The sequence below is a fragment of the Callorhinchus milii genome, unplaced genomic scaffold (assembly GCF_018977255.1).
Source record: "Callorhinchus milii isolate IMCB2004 unplaced genomic scaffold, IMCB_Cmil_1.0 Scaffold1, whole genome shotgun sequence".
Classification (NCBI taxonomy): Eukaryota; Metazoa; Chordata; class Chondrichthyes; order Chimaeriformes; family Callorhinchidae; genus Callorhinchus; species Callorhinchus milii.
The window spans coordinates 47547759-47562091 of record NW_024704742.1 but is presented as its reverse complement, the minus strand read 5'-3'; the positions used below and the strand labels follow the sequence as shown (position 1 = coordinate 47562091).

The window sequence follows — 14333 nt, the reverse complement described above, 5'->3', positions numbered from 1 at the left end:
AGTGAATTGACTGTATATTTGTGGGCGAACGCGGCAGCCAATTGCGCACAGCAATGTCCCACAAACAGTCGTAGATTGAAAATGACCAATTTTATTATTGTTTTTGGTTTTGGAGGGATTATTATTAGGCATGTGGAGTAAGGAAACTTGCCCAAGGTTTCGCCCTGACCTGCCTGGAATTGAACTCAGGTCTCTCACTTGCAAAGCGCGTGCTCTAACCACTGAGCTACAGGACTACATGCGTGATGATCACCACGCGCAACATGAGGTTTGCCTCGCATGCTTGTGTTCATGTAAACTCTTGTTCATTGCTTCACTCTGCCATGTGTGCCACTCAGGGTAAAGTAATTATTCCGTAGTTTCGTGGTTAGTGCGCTTGCCTTGCAAGCGAGAGGCCTGGGTTCGATTCCCAGGCAGGGCGAAACCTTAGGCAAGTTTCCTTACTCCACACATCTTTGTTTACCGAGCAGTAAGTAGGAATACGGTTGTTAGTCGATTGGCGATCATTTTCTGTGAGTAATAGTCCCTCCCCCCACCCAAAAAAAGGATTGAACACTCAATCCACGACTGTTTTTGGGCCACTACTGTGTGCAATTGGCTGCCGCGTTTTGCCCAAAACACTCCCTTCAGTTTGCACTATATTCTGTGAAGCGCTTTGAGATGTTTCAACGATGTGATAAGGCACTATATCAAATGGAAGGATTATTATTATAAAATGCTTGTTCAATATTGTTTTAGTTTTAGATTTCTTTTAGCCATGTACCCAAATTAAGTTAATTTGGTTTGTTACTTTGTTACTCTGGGCACCAGTTTCAACACACTGGAGGTGCTAATGGTTTTTGCCTTTTTATTTTGGCACCACAAAGCTAATTACAAAGCATCACCTTGTGGCAGCACAAATGTGCTTCTCAAAACTGGCACAGCTTTTAGTAAGGAAAAGCTGGAAAGAGGAAAATAATTATCGGAAATAAACGATTTTGTGCCACTTTGTTTTTACAATGAAAAATTGTATAATTTAAAAACAGTACAGCAAATTTTCCTGTGGTATCGTAGCAAGATTGGGATGCGATGGAAGGCAAGAATATTTTTTTCACAATATGTACAGTATTTTAATTTCCCTAGTTGGCAAAATGCCACTTCTGGTATGAAACATTAAGGCTCAGTGGGAAAAATGTCTGGATAATAATCAATCTCTAAAATGTCTAAAATTGACATCTCAATGTCTAACATTAAAAACTACTTTGATGTTGAGTCTAACACACATATAGATAGACCTTTGGGTGAAAGCCACCATTTTTCACTGTGACTCCTGAATTATAAGCAGACAGTTTATCAAGGTCCAAACATAGGCTAAATGTGCTGTTAATTGAATCTGATTAAAAATTAAAAATGTTCTTGGCAGGAATTTGAATATTCTCAAGACTGCAATGTACACCACTCTTAACTGGTCAAATTTTTTTTTTACTTAACTGGTCAAATCTAAATGTACATTGGCTAAAAGAAATATACTTTAAATCCCGGGCAAGAGTTTCAGATTATATCAACAACTTGCATTTATATAGTGCCCTTCACTATACACTATACTTCGGAGAGCTTAAGTACATTTGCTCCCTCACATTCTTAGAGAAACAATTAGAAGAAAGGAACAATAAAATTTGGAGAAGAATAAACTGGAACATCTCCTATGAAATATAGCATCTGAGAAATAATCCAGAAAAGTCATACCCAAACTGATCGGAGCAGGTGGTGAGGATATAGCCCATAGTTTCCAAATAACTTTCAGAGAAGTCTGGATAAAAATACATTTCCTGAAATAAGAGTTTTTTTTATCAATGGTTGTTCCAATATTGCAATACACATGTGTGGATGCTGAAATACATTTTTTAAAAAAATTCAAACTATAAGTAGAGCCAAAAGTGTAAATCTCTATACTGCTGGGCAGTATAAACACAACAGTACAGTGAAAATTGGAAATGAAGAAAAGGTCCAGAAAACGAAATAAATCAGAGGCTCAATGTATAAAGCTCAGCGCCTTAGGACGTCCTCCTGATATGAAAAGTCTATACAAATGTGATTTGTTGTTTTGTTGTTATAAGGGCTAATTAATGTTATTTGAGATAGGTTGTAATGGTAACGGACTTAGTATCTGTACCAACTTAATCAATAGAAAAGGTGAAGCTTCTGTTATATAGTTTTAGAAGAACGAAAGTTAAATTCATCTAGTAGAGGTTACTTACAAAATAGACCAAATGCCTTTAATGGAAAAAATACAAGTGTTAGCTTTAAGGACAAATTTGAATATATGACATAATACTTGTTTATCCTGGTTCAGCTGGTAACAGTCTCACTTCTGAATCAGCAAGTTGTGGGTTTGGACCTACGTTGGGACTTTGAACTCCAGGCTAACCACTCCAAACAGTGCTGAGGGAGTGATGTTAGAGGTGCCTTTCTCAGATCAGACATTAAACTGAGGTCCCGTCCTTCTGTTCTGGTGGATGTTACAGATTCTGTGACACTATTAGAAAAGGAGTGGGAGTTTTCTCACAGATAAAATTGGGTCATTCAGCTTTTAGCTTTTTGGGACATTGCTGTGCGCAAATTGGCTGCCACATCTGCCTACAAAATACACACATTATACTTTACAGTAAATCCTGTGAAACACTTTGAGATGTCCTCCCAATGTTAAAGGCACTGTATGCAAATATTATTATAAATTCAAATATATAACCTAAACTATTCATTATATCTTAAAATATGTGAAATGTGAAGTCTATTAATTATGCTACTAAGAATAAAAATCATTTGGTTAATTAGATCTATTTTACACATGCTGTGTGGTTTACTTATAATCTTAATACATTTAAGTTTTACACTGATGAGCAGTTGTATTGAGTAGGTGATAAAAGACAACATTAAAACTAAACAACACTTTCTTTTAAATGTAGTGGAAATCTCAAGAACTCAGCTTGCACTTGGTCAAGCATTCATGAGGCAAACTAATCAACCTCAGCAGGAAGAAAATGAGACATGGCGATTAGATCATTTAACCACTTCCAGAGCAATTCAATCTGCAGAAACTACAGCTCACTCTCAAGGTAATTTAGGTTCTCAAGCAACAGTACTAGATCATAGCCATTAAGTAAAAGGTCAGTATCTTACACTGATTAATTTTATTTGAATCAGTGGAAATGAATGTTGCTGATTGACAATGAATTCATTTTCAAACTTTGCTACGTAGAAAGACGTTGTTGAAATTTGTAAAAAATTTAGTGTTCAATTTTGTGTTACGGCAGAATTTATTTCTATAAAAAATTGAATTTGTTCTCTTTTTCTAGGAAGGAAGAATGTAAGATATGGGAGGAATCAACATTCGAATAGAATTTTATTTTCACTGACTGCAGACTTGGGTAATTAATGAATTTAATGAAAGTATGGTCAGGGCCAGTAGAAAATTATGGAAATATTTGTCAAAAATTGTGGGGGGGAATTTGACAAATTTTGTGGATATTTTCAGGAAGTTGATTGGTGCTATTGAAAGGTACTTTTTATTGCCAACCTACACGTTTTCACTTTATTGGTAAAACTGAACATGATGAAATAACACACATTAGTTTGTTGCAAATTTTTTTAAAAGGTTTCTTTAACAAAAAGTCGTGACCTATTTGGGGCTTGGGGTGTGTGGGCAAAAACCAGAGCAGGCCAGAATGCCGAATGCTCTGTTTCCATCTCACACTACACTTCAAGGCCTAGAGATCCACCAAACAACCCAAAGAAAGTAACACACACCGAGACACACTCACAAACACACACACTAACAGAAAGAGAGAGACACACACAACAACAACAACAAATTACACTTTTATAGCGTCCTTCATGTCGGAAAGATGTCCCAGGGCGCTAGACAGTCAGGGGTTTTTGGACTCAAGCTGGAGTTGGGGTCAGGAGAGGTGAAGGGCAGTGGGTGGAGGTGGGAGGATGTCCAAAGGCACAGTGGAAGAGGTAGACAGGGCTTTGAAAGTGAGAATGAGTGTTTTGTGCTCGATTCTCTGATGAATGAAGCCGGGCACACAAACTCATAGATAGAGAGGCACACACTCACAGACACAGAGTGGGACACACTCTCATAGACAAGGAGAGAGAGACACACGCAGAGATAAACACTTATAGACACACACAAACACTCACAGACACAGAGAGATACACACTCACACACACACTCAGACACACTCTCATAGAAACACTCACAAATACCTACAGAGGAGAGAGAGACACACACAAACAATGACAACAGCGTGGCCTCAGGGTGAGCAAAAGCCGCTCGCACCGTGCATGCTGAGTTCCCATCAATGGGGTCATTAGATTGAGGTGCCAAGCAGAGGTGAGATAAGGAATTTCATTACAGAAAGGGAGAGAAAAAATCACAATATAATTCACCTTAGGCTGCCCTTGTGCATATCTCACGGGCAGTTACATTGCAGCATTAAGAGGAGCTAGGAGCAGTTTGCCTGCACAGCTTATGAATGATGTGTTGCATGGAAGGACGTTAAAAATATAATCTATCTTTATTTCTTTTAAAAAAACTAACTGAAATGTACAGACTATCTTTGTAAATTATTTTTAAACCAATTTTTTGTGTAATGTATCACTTCTCATAATAATAAGAATCCCTGAATTTGATATAGCGCCTTATCACATCATTGAGACGTCTCAAAGTGGTTCACAGAATATACTGTAAAGTGAATTGACTATATTTTGTTGGTGAATATTATTAAAAAATATTATTAAAGTGCAAATGATGAAGCTTCATATTTATAGGTTAGACCAATTCACTTTCTTTTGTCGCTCAAGAGTTAGACGTGAAAGCCAAGTAACTGACCACATTTTCTCTCTGATCTCCACTTTTAGCCTTTTGTCTCCCTGCTCCTTTGTGGCTGCCCTTTCAGTGCTGTAAAACAATTTTTCAAGATTTTAATTCAATTCTCTCCAGAATGGCATGAAACTTCATTAAGGTGTTTTACTGCTTCTTTCCACCTTTGTGCAATGAAGAAACTGCTCAATCAAATCATAAGCAAACTGTAATTTGTGTATTACTCAGAGGTTAGTGACTGACAGATCAATAAATTTAATCTCCCAAAGTTTAAATTTTTGCACTATTCTTTTGGATGATGGAAATTGCTTGGATCTGCTTTTTCAGTAAATAGAGGTAAACACAATTCCTTGTATCATGTGCAAATGATATACACCACAATAAGTTTGCACAAGAAGCAAGCAAAGCAATTTGTGTATCATTTTGGTTTTTCATTCAACTTGATACAATTATCTTTTAGAAGTACGATCAGGGATCACTTCTCAGCCTTTTGGCTAAAGATCTGCCCTGTAGTGGTTACAATACTCGCCTCGCAAGCGAGAGGACTTGGGTTTGATTCCCGGCGGGGGTGAAACCTTAGGCAAGTTTTCTTACTCCAGGCGTCTCTGTTTACCCAGCAGTAAGTAGGAACCCAGTTGGAGGATCGCTTCAAAAAATAATAATAGTAATAAGTTGGTCACTTCAATCCACGACTGTTTGTGGGACATTGCTGTATGCAACTGGCTGTCCTGTTTTGCCCACAAAATATGCAGACAATTCACTTTACAATATACTATGTGAAGCACTTTGAGACGTCTCGAAGACTTGATAAGACATTATATTAAATGCAAGGATTATTATTATTAAGACCAGGAATGCAGATTTAACTGCTCTTGGTTATATTTATTGGATTAATCATTGATCATGAAGTCATTACTGAATGGTCTGGTACCTGTGCTGCCTTTTGGTAGTTTGAGGAGCAGGAATTTGAATGGTGTTGTGTGAGTCTTTGACACCGGGAATCAGATCAAGCTACTTTCACTTTTAAATATGAGTGTTTTGAAATTTGATTGATTCTTGTAGTGGGTGGGGTGTGGGAGGGAGGGAATTCCCCTCACAAAAAAAACAATTAGGCCATACTAATGCTTCTTGGAAAAAGTGGAACTAGTGGAAAAAAGTAAGCAAAATATGTTATTTCAAAATGGAAACAGATCATTAAATAGAAAGGTATAGGAAAATATATTTTCCTATATATTTTGTGTTGTGTTGATGCGGGCTACTGTGCAAAATGATATCTTCCGTGTGAATCTCAATTGAATTACTTGTGTGTGTTTTCTCAAGCAAACATAAAGGCTTCCAAAAACAGGAGACTAGTTACCATATCCGAATATGAAAACTATCGACCAGCTGTTGAAGGTAATTTCATTAGCAAAACTGATTGCTTCACTAAATATTTCTGAGCAGTGTGATTTTAGTTTATTTTTCGTGGAATTATGCCTTCTGGTCAGAAGATTGAGGGTTCAATTCCCAGACTAGGGTTTAAGTTTATAATCTGGGTTTTCCAAGGTCTCTGGCATTCCCCTGAGCTCCTACATTCGCCATGTCTACTCTCTTCCCCCAGGCTCTCACATTCCCCAGAGCTTCCTGTCTTTTCAACGGGACTTTGACAGAATAATGTCCTCTATCTAATCATAGTATGTTTTCTTTAATATTATTGAATTGTACCCTAGAATATTGGATAATGTTGTACTCTGTTGTGTCTCAAACATCCTTCAGTTTCATATTAATGCAAAAGCTGCTGTGGAGAAAACCTTACAGTTGTGAGTCTCAACTAAATGTTTATATTTTCTCAAGGAAAAAAATATAGAAAACTGTCTACAGCAGCTGAATGGCATTATGGCCCATTAAATGTTGAAGGTATTTTCACAAGTAAAATATATTTTCTTATTTGCATATTTCTGAACCATTTCCCAGAATTTTGGATAATTCTAATCTCCCTGTTTTCAGCAGAAGAAAGCTTCACTACAAATGTCTTTGAGCCAAGAAAAAGCAGGAAGTTCTCTAATATTGGAATTGAGCCATCGACTAGCAAAGGTATTTCCTCAGTATAAATGGATTCTAGGAATAAACATTCAGGTAAATTTAGGACTTTGCTACAGAGAGTCAAAAGCAGCATTCTCTTGGAATGTGAATCTGAGGACTGAATTTGAATTCATATCAGTCTCGTTGACCATTAAGGAAATTATGTTCTCTTACAAGGGACTTGGGATGTATCTTGTCATCAATAATAATAATAAAAAATACACACTATCACATCACTTTAGAGTATATCATGTGAAAGCCTTTAAGATTTCTAGATAATGTGTTAAGGCCTTATATCAAATGCAGTGATTTTTTTTATGATGGTATGCAAATAGGTTTACCAAGGATCAATGGGGTAGTTTATTGGCTACTTATCCCAATGTTGTTTTTAGGATAATGGAGGTGCAAATTAGCTGGTGTGTTTGCCTACATAACAACATTCACATTAGAAACATTCACATTAGAAAACTTAGTTAGACCCTACCTTTCTAATTAATCATATTCTGTTAATTAATCATAACATCATATTCAAGATGGTTCAGTACCTTGGGACGTCCTCCCGATGTGAAAGGCGCTATATAAATGTAATTTTGCTGTTCTTTTATGTATATAGATGCTATGGGTTGTTATAGTTGAAACTGCTGTGTAAAGTTACTGATCCAATGTTCCTATCCCCAGTGATGTGAGTAAGAGCATCAACCAAAGACTTCAAAGGCTTTGGTAGAAGCCACACACTGATTTATACTTAAAAAAAGGAGATATTAATGTAGAATATTTGTTCCTGATCCTTTTTTTAAAAAAAATATGAATTATAACTTTGTACTTTCTTAAGTTTGCTGAACATGACACAATACAAAATTACATTTAAAAGGCACCTTTCATGTCAGGAGGACGTCCCTAGATGCTGAACTCTCAGGGATTAAGACCTTAGCGGGGGGTTGGGATCAGGGACAGTGGAGAGCGGGGAAGGAGGTTGGCCGAAGGCTCGGTCAAAGAGGAGGGTCTTGAGACGAGCCTTGAAGGAGGCAAAGGAGGGAGTGAAGCAAAGGGAATGTGGAATGGAGTTCCATAGAGTGGGGGCAGAGAGGCTGAATGCCCGACCGCCGTCGGTGGAGCGGGCCAACCGGAGGGACAAGGAACAGGCCGGAGGCTGCTGAGTGGAGGGAGTGGACAGGTTGATAAGGAGTTAGCAGGTCGGAGAGGTAGGAGGGGGCAAGACCATGGAGGGCCTTGAAGGTGAGTTTGAAGTGGAGAGGACCGAGGACAGAGCCCTGAGGAACACCACATGAGATGGTGTGGGAGCTGGAGGAGAAGCCATTTGTGGAGACAAAGTGGAGCCGGTGTGAGAGATAGAACCATTCAAGGACAGAACCTTGAAGGTTGAGGTAAGAGGAGAGGCCTATATACCCCATATACAGATGATGTCCTATATACCCTCTGTTTTGTTATGCCCACAGTGGCAAATCCATTCCTTTGTCAATGTTAGTGATCATTTTTTTCAATGCAGGTGAAAACTTGGATTATAATTGCATTGGATTATTGGATGATGAATCCAGTTTATACGCCAATGATATTCAACAGGAAGAAAATGAGACCTGGCCCGCAGATCATTTAACTACTTCCAGTGAGATTCAATCAACAGAAACTACAGTGCCCACTTATGCGAATTTAGGTACTTCACCATAGCTTTCAGATGCAATCAACAGTTTCCTGCACAGATTTTATTTATGCATATGGATTTTCCTATATTATGATTGCACTTAATTAGCTCCTAATTATCCAGTATGTTTATGCAAAGATCTTGTTTGAGGCTCGTAGAGTGGTGACACAACTCGATCTTTGCATTTATATATACAGTATATAAAATTGGAATGAATTTTCAGGTAATTAGTAGCTTCAAGTCAAGTAAGGTGTGCCAATGACTTCTGTACTGCGGTGTGTTTACAATATTCACAATTATTATTATAATAATATTATTAATATTCTAAATATACATTCACAATTAAACAGGATATTAAATATAAGTAAAATTTGTCATATAATTCATGGCTGTCTAAGGAACATTGCTGTGTACAAATTGGCTGCTGCCTTTGTCTACAAAATACACACATGCTACACTTTTCTTAGATTTTGCGTTAATGCAAGAACTACTATGGAGAATACCTACAGTGGTGACTGGCAAGTAATATTTTTGTATGTTTTCTCAAGCAGATGTGATGTCTTACAAAAACAGGAAACTGTCTATAACATTTGAACATGAACATCATTCATCAAATGTTGAAGGTATTTTCACAAATAACCACTTTCCCGAATGTCGGATTATTTTGTTCTTTGTTCTGTCTTCAGTAGAAGCAAATTTTTGTATTGATGCTTTTGGGCCAAGAACGAACAAAAAGTTCTCTCATTCTGGAATTCACCCACTGCAGTATTTTACAATACAATTTGTTATTGTTATAAGGTGCCTTTCATGTCAGGAGGGCCCTTCAAAGTACTTGATATGGTGACTGGGCAGCCGAGTTGGGGTTGGGAGCTCAAGGGGATGGGGAGGGGAAAGATGACTGAAAGCATGGTCAAAGAGGTATGTCTTGAGATGAGCTTTGAATGTGGGGAGTGAGTTGGCTGGACTGTGGGATGGAGTTCTAGAAAGCAGGGCTGAAATGGCTGAAAGCTTGCTTGCCAATAGTGAGGCAATTAGGTTGGGGGACATGAAACAGGCTGATGTTTGCTGAGTGAGGGGAGCAGACAGGTCTTTAGGGTTGAAGGAGGTTACAGAGGTAGGGTGGGGCAAGACTGTGGAGGGAATTGAAGGTGAGAATGCGGATCCTGAACTTGCTGGTCAAGCACTGCACTTCCAACAGGTCGAACCTTTGCTCAATAGGTAGGGATATGTATCTAAGCTGTGGGCAGGAGGATGGTGACATTTCTGTTACACATTTCATGCTAAGCTGTATTGCTCAGTAAACAAGGTCTCCTTGGGGCTGAGCTACCTCCAAGGTGACACACCTCACAGCCAATCTTCTGTGGCGTTTCAGCAGTCCAATTCCTCAGTCAGGCAGACAAGCAGGTCTCCAAGGTGTTGCTGATGACAGACCAGTCAGCCTGCCTTATCAGCAGACTTGGAGGGGCAGACTGATCACTAAGGCAGTCATTTTTTTCCACTAGGCTCTTATACCCAGCATACCAATGCCCTTACAGATAAGGTTATCCCAGCTGGACAAGCAACAGGAAGCTTTCCAGCTGGTACTCTCAATAGCAAGCTGTGTAATTTTAGCTTATTAAAATGTGTTTATCCTAGGCATACATTCAGGTTCCAAGCCTTGGCTCTCACTAACCTGCACCAAATATTTTCTGGAATTAGGTATGTAGGTTGCATCTCTCCAGGGGGAGAGTGCACATTCCAGACGCATGAACATTTCCATTCATAGATAGCATATTTGAGTGGATTTCTTGTCTAGTTTGGATATTTTTAAGTCTGGTGTAGGTTTCTGCAAAATTACCCAACTGATACCATCACTAAAAAAATAATGGGTTACATCAATCAGATATGTCTGCAGCTCCTGATTATTCTAATTCATGTAATTCCTGATTCTAGTTTCTGTAACCCTGCTAACATGATAACATATACTTTATCTCATCTCATTTAGAGCTTTTTATCTGGTGAGACCATTCAAGCTTTTTAAATAATGTTTGTTGCAGAAGACAGTGCTGTTCTGAGGATGGCAATATTGCTTATTGTTAGGCAGAGTGGAGGCAACTATATTGTACATGATGTGTTTGTGGGATGCCTCACTTTGCCACTGGGACTTTGGGTATGCGAAATGCTGATAAGCACAGTGAACCACATTTTATAATCAAAGGATCCTTGGCTATGAATGCTTTTTGCTAAATTTTGATTGAAGTTTTGAATGAATTATTTAATGAGAATTTTCTACTTCCCGGCAATTTTCTCTTCCACTTTTTCTATTAAAATACTGAACCTTGCCAAGTTCAGCTCCAAGGGCACCAACAACTCTCCTAAGACCTTGTCCAAGCGATTATTCTTCACGTGTGAGTCCAGACAATGATTGTCAAGGAATCACAACTTTCAACTGTGGAAGGAATCACAACTGAGCCTGATTCTGTTCTCACCCAACAACCACACGCACCCACAGTACAACAGTGGATAGCAATTGGGAGAATGAAACTAAGTGGTTAATTTATTTTACTCATAACGTGGAGAAATTTGAAGCCAAATAAAGTGCTTCAAATGTTGCCCGAGGGGAGATTAACTAACTTGACACAGATTGAGAATCAGGAAAAAACAGGAAAAAACCTTAGGCAAGTTTCCTTACTCCACTTACCTGGCAGTAAGTAGGAATCTGGTTGCTATTCGATTGGCAGATGCTTTCCTGGGGTAATAATTCCTCCCTCCCCCAAAAAAGTTTCAGGCTTGTGAAAGTCAATTTAGGTGACTCATGGGTCAACAAGAGTGTACCTGTTTGCTTAATCATTTCTGAATATGATAGTAGTCAAAATAATAAACCTAACCTAAATTGTATCACTTTTTTAAATGTGAAGAAATGAGCGACTCCACATTGCCATGGAAAAGTTTACAGCGACCAGCCAGTGATGATATTGAAGCAGCTGAATATGCTAACGTGCTTACCGTCCAAGAAAACTTTCTGACGAATAATCATCCTTCAGGTAATTTAATTACTAAACTTATTTCTGTGGTTCTTTTTGAAAGGAATTATCAAACAATTCACACTGACTGAAAAACATAATCCTTTGCCACATTAACCAAAAGTATAATGAGAAAGAACTGTGGCATGATAAGCGAGAGCAAAGGCTCAAAACTGTGTGATCCCTTTGTTACGCTTGTGCATTCAGTTGGTACAGATTATTTTAAAGGTCAGTCACTTTGGATCAATATCCAGAGACTTAGTTCAATGCAACTTAGTTCTTCCACCTGATCTGAACTGTTAGGTCTCTTTGAGATTACGGTGAATTTATAAATATAACATTAAATTACATAATTCTATTGCATTACATAGTAATTTATATGTACAATTTCATATAACTAACCAATGAATATCACATAATCCACAACAATACATTTGGAAATGAAATCACAAAACAACCCCCAATATGTCAGTTATGTCTACAAACTTATCTGGTTACCTGGACTAATATTATTTTCTTTCTCCTCAGCCATACCACTCCGACAGATATCTCAAGCGTGTTCGGACAGTGAGACACACAATAATGCTGCACGCAAGAAGAAAAAAAAGTCTATACTTGTAAGAGCTGCCAGTTCTGTGCTCATTAGCCCCGTTTTGGGAGGTCCGTCTAGTTCTGTTGTTTGGATAAACCCTCAGCGAACTGAGTCTAACTTTCCAGGCTGAACTATGTATAAAACAACTGAAGTGGTTCTTGAGGTCTAACATCCATTTTTGGTAAAGGGAAAAAAAAAAAGCAAACTTAAAAGTGATTGCCAAAACTGGGCAAGTTTATGGGAAGATCCCACATTTCTATACTGAGTGTGTTTTGAGTTGGTGGATCATGCTGGGGTTGTACCTGAGGTGCTAAATGTGGCTTCAGATCTCTATATTAGTGAGGGCAAAATCAATTAGGGAGCCAGTATCCATCTCCTCTGTCTGAAGATATATGCAAGTTCTTTAGATGAAAAGAGCATTGGGTTTGGCTGCAATTCCCCTTGCAGTTAAATAGCCTATCAACACCCACCATTCACACTCAGATGTGACCACTTGTGCCTCTCTTGCCCAATCCTACCTCTGGGATCTCCTGAAGTCCCACTCCCCTGCCTCTGCTCTTCCAACTCCATGTTCGATGCCCTTCTCTTCCTTTCCGATGCTGGGTGAACTTTTGGCCCTTTATCTCTACTCTCTGAAATTGTCTCCCAGAATTTTGTCATATCGCACCATCTGTTCCCTGCCTTCAGAAGACTTTTTAATTCCCCCCCCCCCTTTCACTGCACCTTCACTCGCCTCCATCTCCTGCCTTGTTTGGGGTTTCTATGTTGTCTCTGTGATATAAATAAGAACAGCAAAAGGAAGGTCATGCTTGACCAACCTTACTGGATGAGGAAAATGAAGTGGATGTAGTGTATCTGGATTTCTGGAAAGCTTTTGATAAAGTGTCACATAAGACGCTCATGACTAAAATAAGGGCATGTGGAATTGTGGGAGAGGTAGCAGAATGGATTAAAGAATGCTTAGGAGACCAAAAGCAAAGGGTAGGAGTTAAGGGTATCTTCTCAGGCTGGAAAGAAGTAATACAACAACAACAACAACAAGATTCCATTTATAGAGCGCATTTCACGTCGGGAGGACGTCCCAAGGCGCTGTACAGTTGGGTCAGGACCCGAGCAGGGGGGAAATGGTCAGGGTGAGGGGACGGAAGGGAGGGAGCGAGAAGAGGGTAGAGAGTCGAGAGGGGAGCCGAAGGCTCGGTCAAAGAGAAAGGTCTTGAGACCGGCCTTGAAGGAGTAAAGGGAGGAGGCGGCGAAGGCACTGGGGGATAGAGTTCCAGAGCCTCGGGGCTGAGAGGCTGAAGGCCCGGCCACCGATGGTAGGGCGGTTGGGGCGGGGGATGTGGAGCAGACCGGAGCCAGAGGAATGGAGGGTACGGGCAGGTAGGTAGGGGGATAGTAGGTCAGAGAGGTAGGAGGGAGCGAGGCCATGAATGGCCTTGTAGGTGAGGATGAGGATCTTGAAATCGATCCTCTGGGGATGGGGAGCCAGTGGAGGCGAGCGAGGGTGGGAGTTGTGTTCTTCAGGGATCTGTGTTAGTATTGCTACTGTACATCATATACATAAATTATTTGGATTCAGGTATAAGAAGTGTGGTATCAAAATTTGCAGATAACACCAAACTGGGAGGGGGAGAGGTGGGGCAAAGAGTGAAGGGGATTGCAGAAGAATGCAGGAAGACATAAACATTCTGGCAGAATGGGTATTTAAATGACAAATTATGATTAATGTAGGAAAATGTGAAGTAATTCACTTTGGCAGGAAAAGTAAAGAAACTGTCTAGAGTCTAGACAGGAACCTAAGAGGAGTATAGGAGCAAAGAAATCTGGGGTTTAAGACCAGAAATCACTCAAAGTAACAATATAAGGCTATGAAAAAAAGGCCGATGGGATCTTGAGCTTTATATTAGAGGATGTGAAGTTGAATTTATACAAAACCATGGTTAGACCACAATTCTGGTCTCCACACTATAGGAGGGATATAGCAGTGATGGAAAGAGTATAGCATTGTCTTACTAGGATAATATAATAATAATAATCCTTGTATTTGATAGTGTTTTTATCATGTCGTTGAGATGTCTCAAAGCACTTCACAGAATATATAATAAAGTGGAATGTTATATATTATGTATTTATCATATATTTATTGTAATA

At 39.2% G+C, this 14333-nt stretch overlaps 1 protein-coding gene across 1 annotated transcript; it reads left to right on the top strand.

Moving 5' to 3' along the window:
* Positions 1-5770: 5770 nt before the first annotated feature.
* LOC103175892 lies at positions 5771-12312 on the top strand. The gene is made up of 7 exons (XM_042340163.1): positions 5771-5813; positions 6188-6262; positions 6854-6940; positions 8436-8600; positions 9140-9211; positions 11486-11611; positions 12119-12312. Exons 1-7 carry the CDS (start codon positions 5771-5773, stop codon positions 12310-12312), a joined length of 762 nt encoding a protein of 253 aa, XP_042196097.1.
* Positions 12313-14333: the final 2021 nt, after the last annotated feature.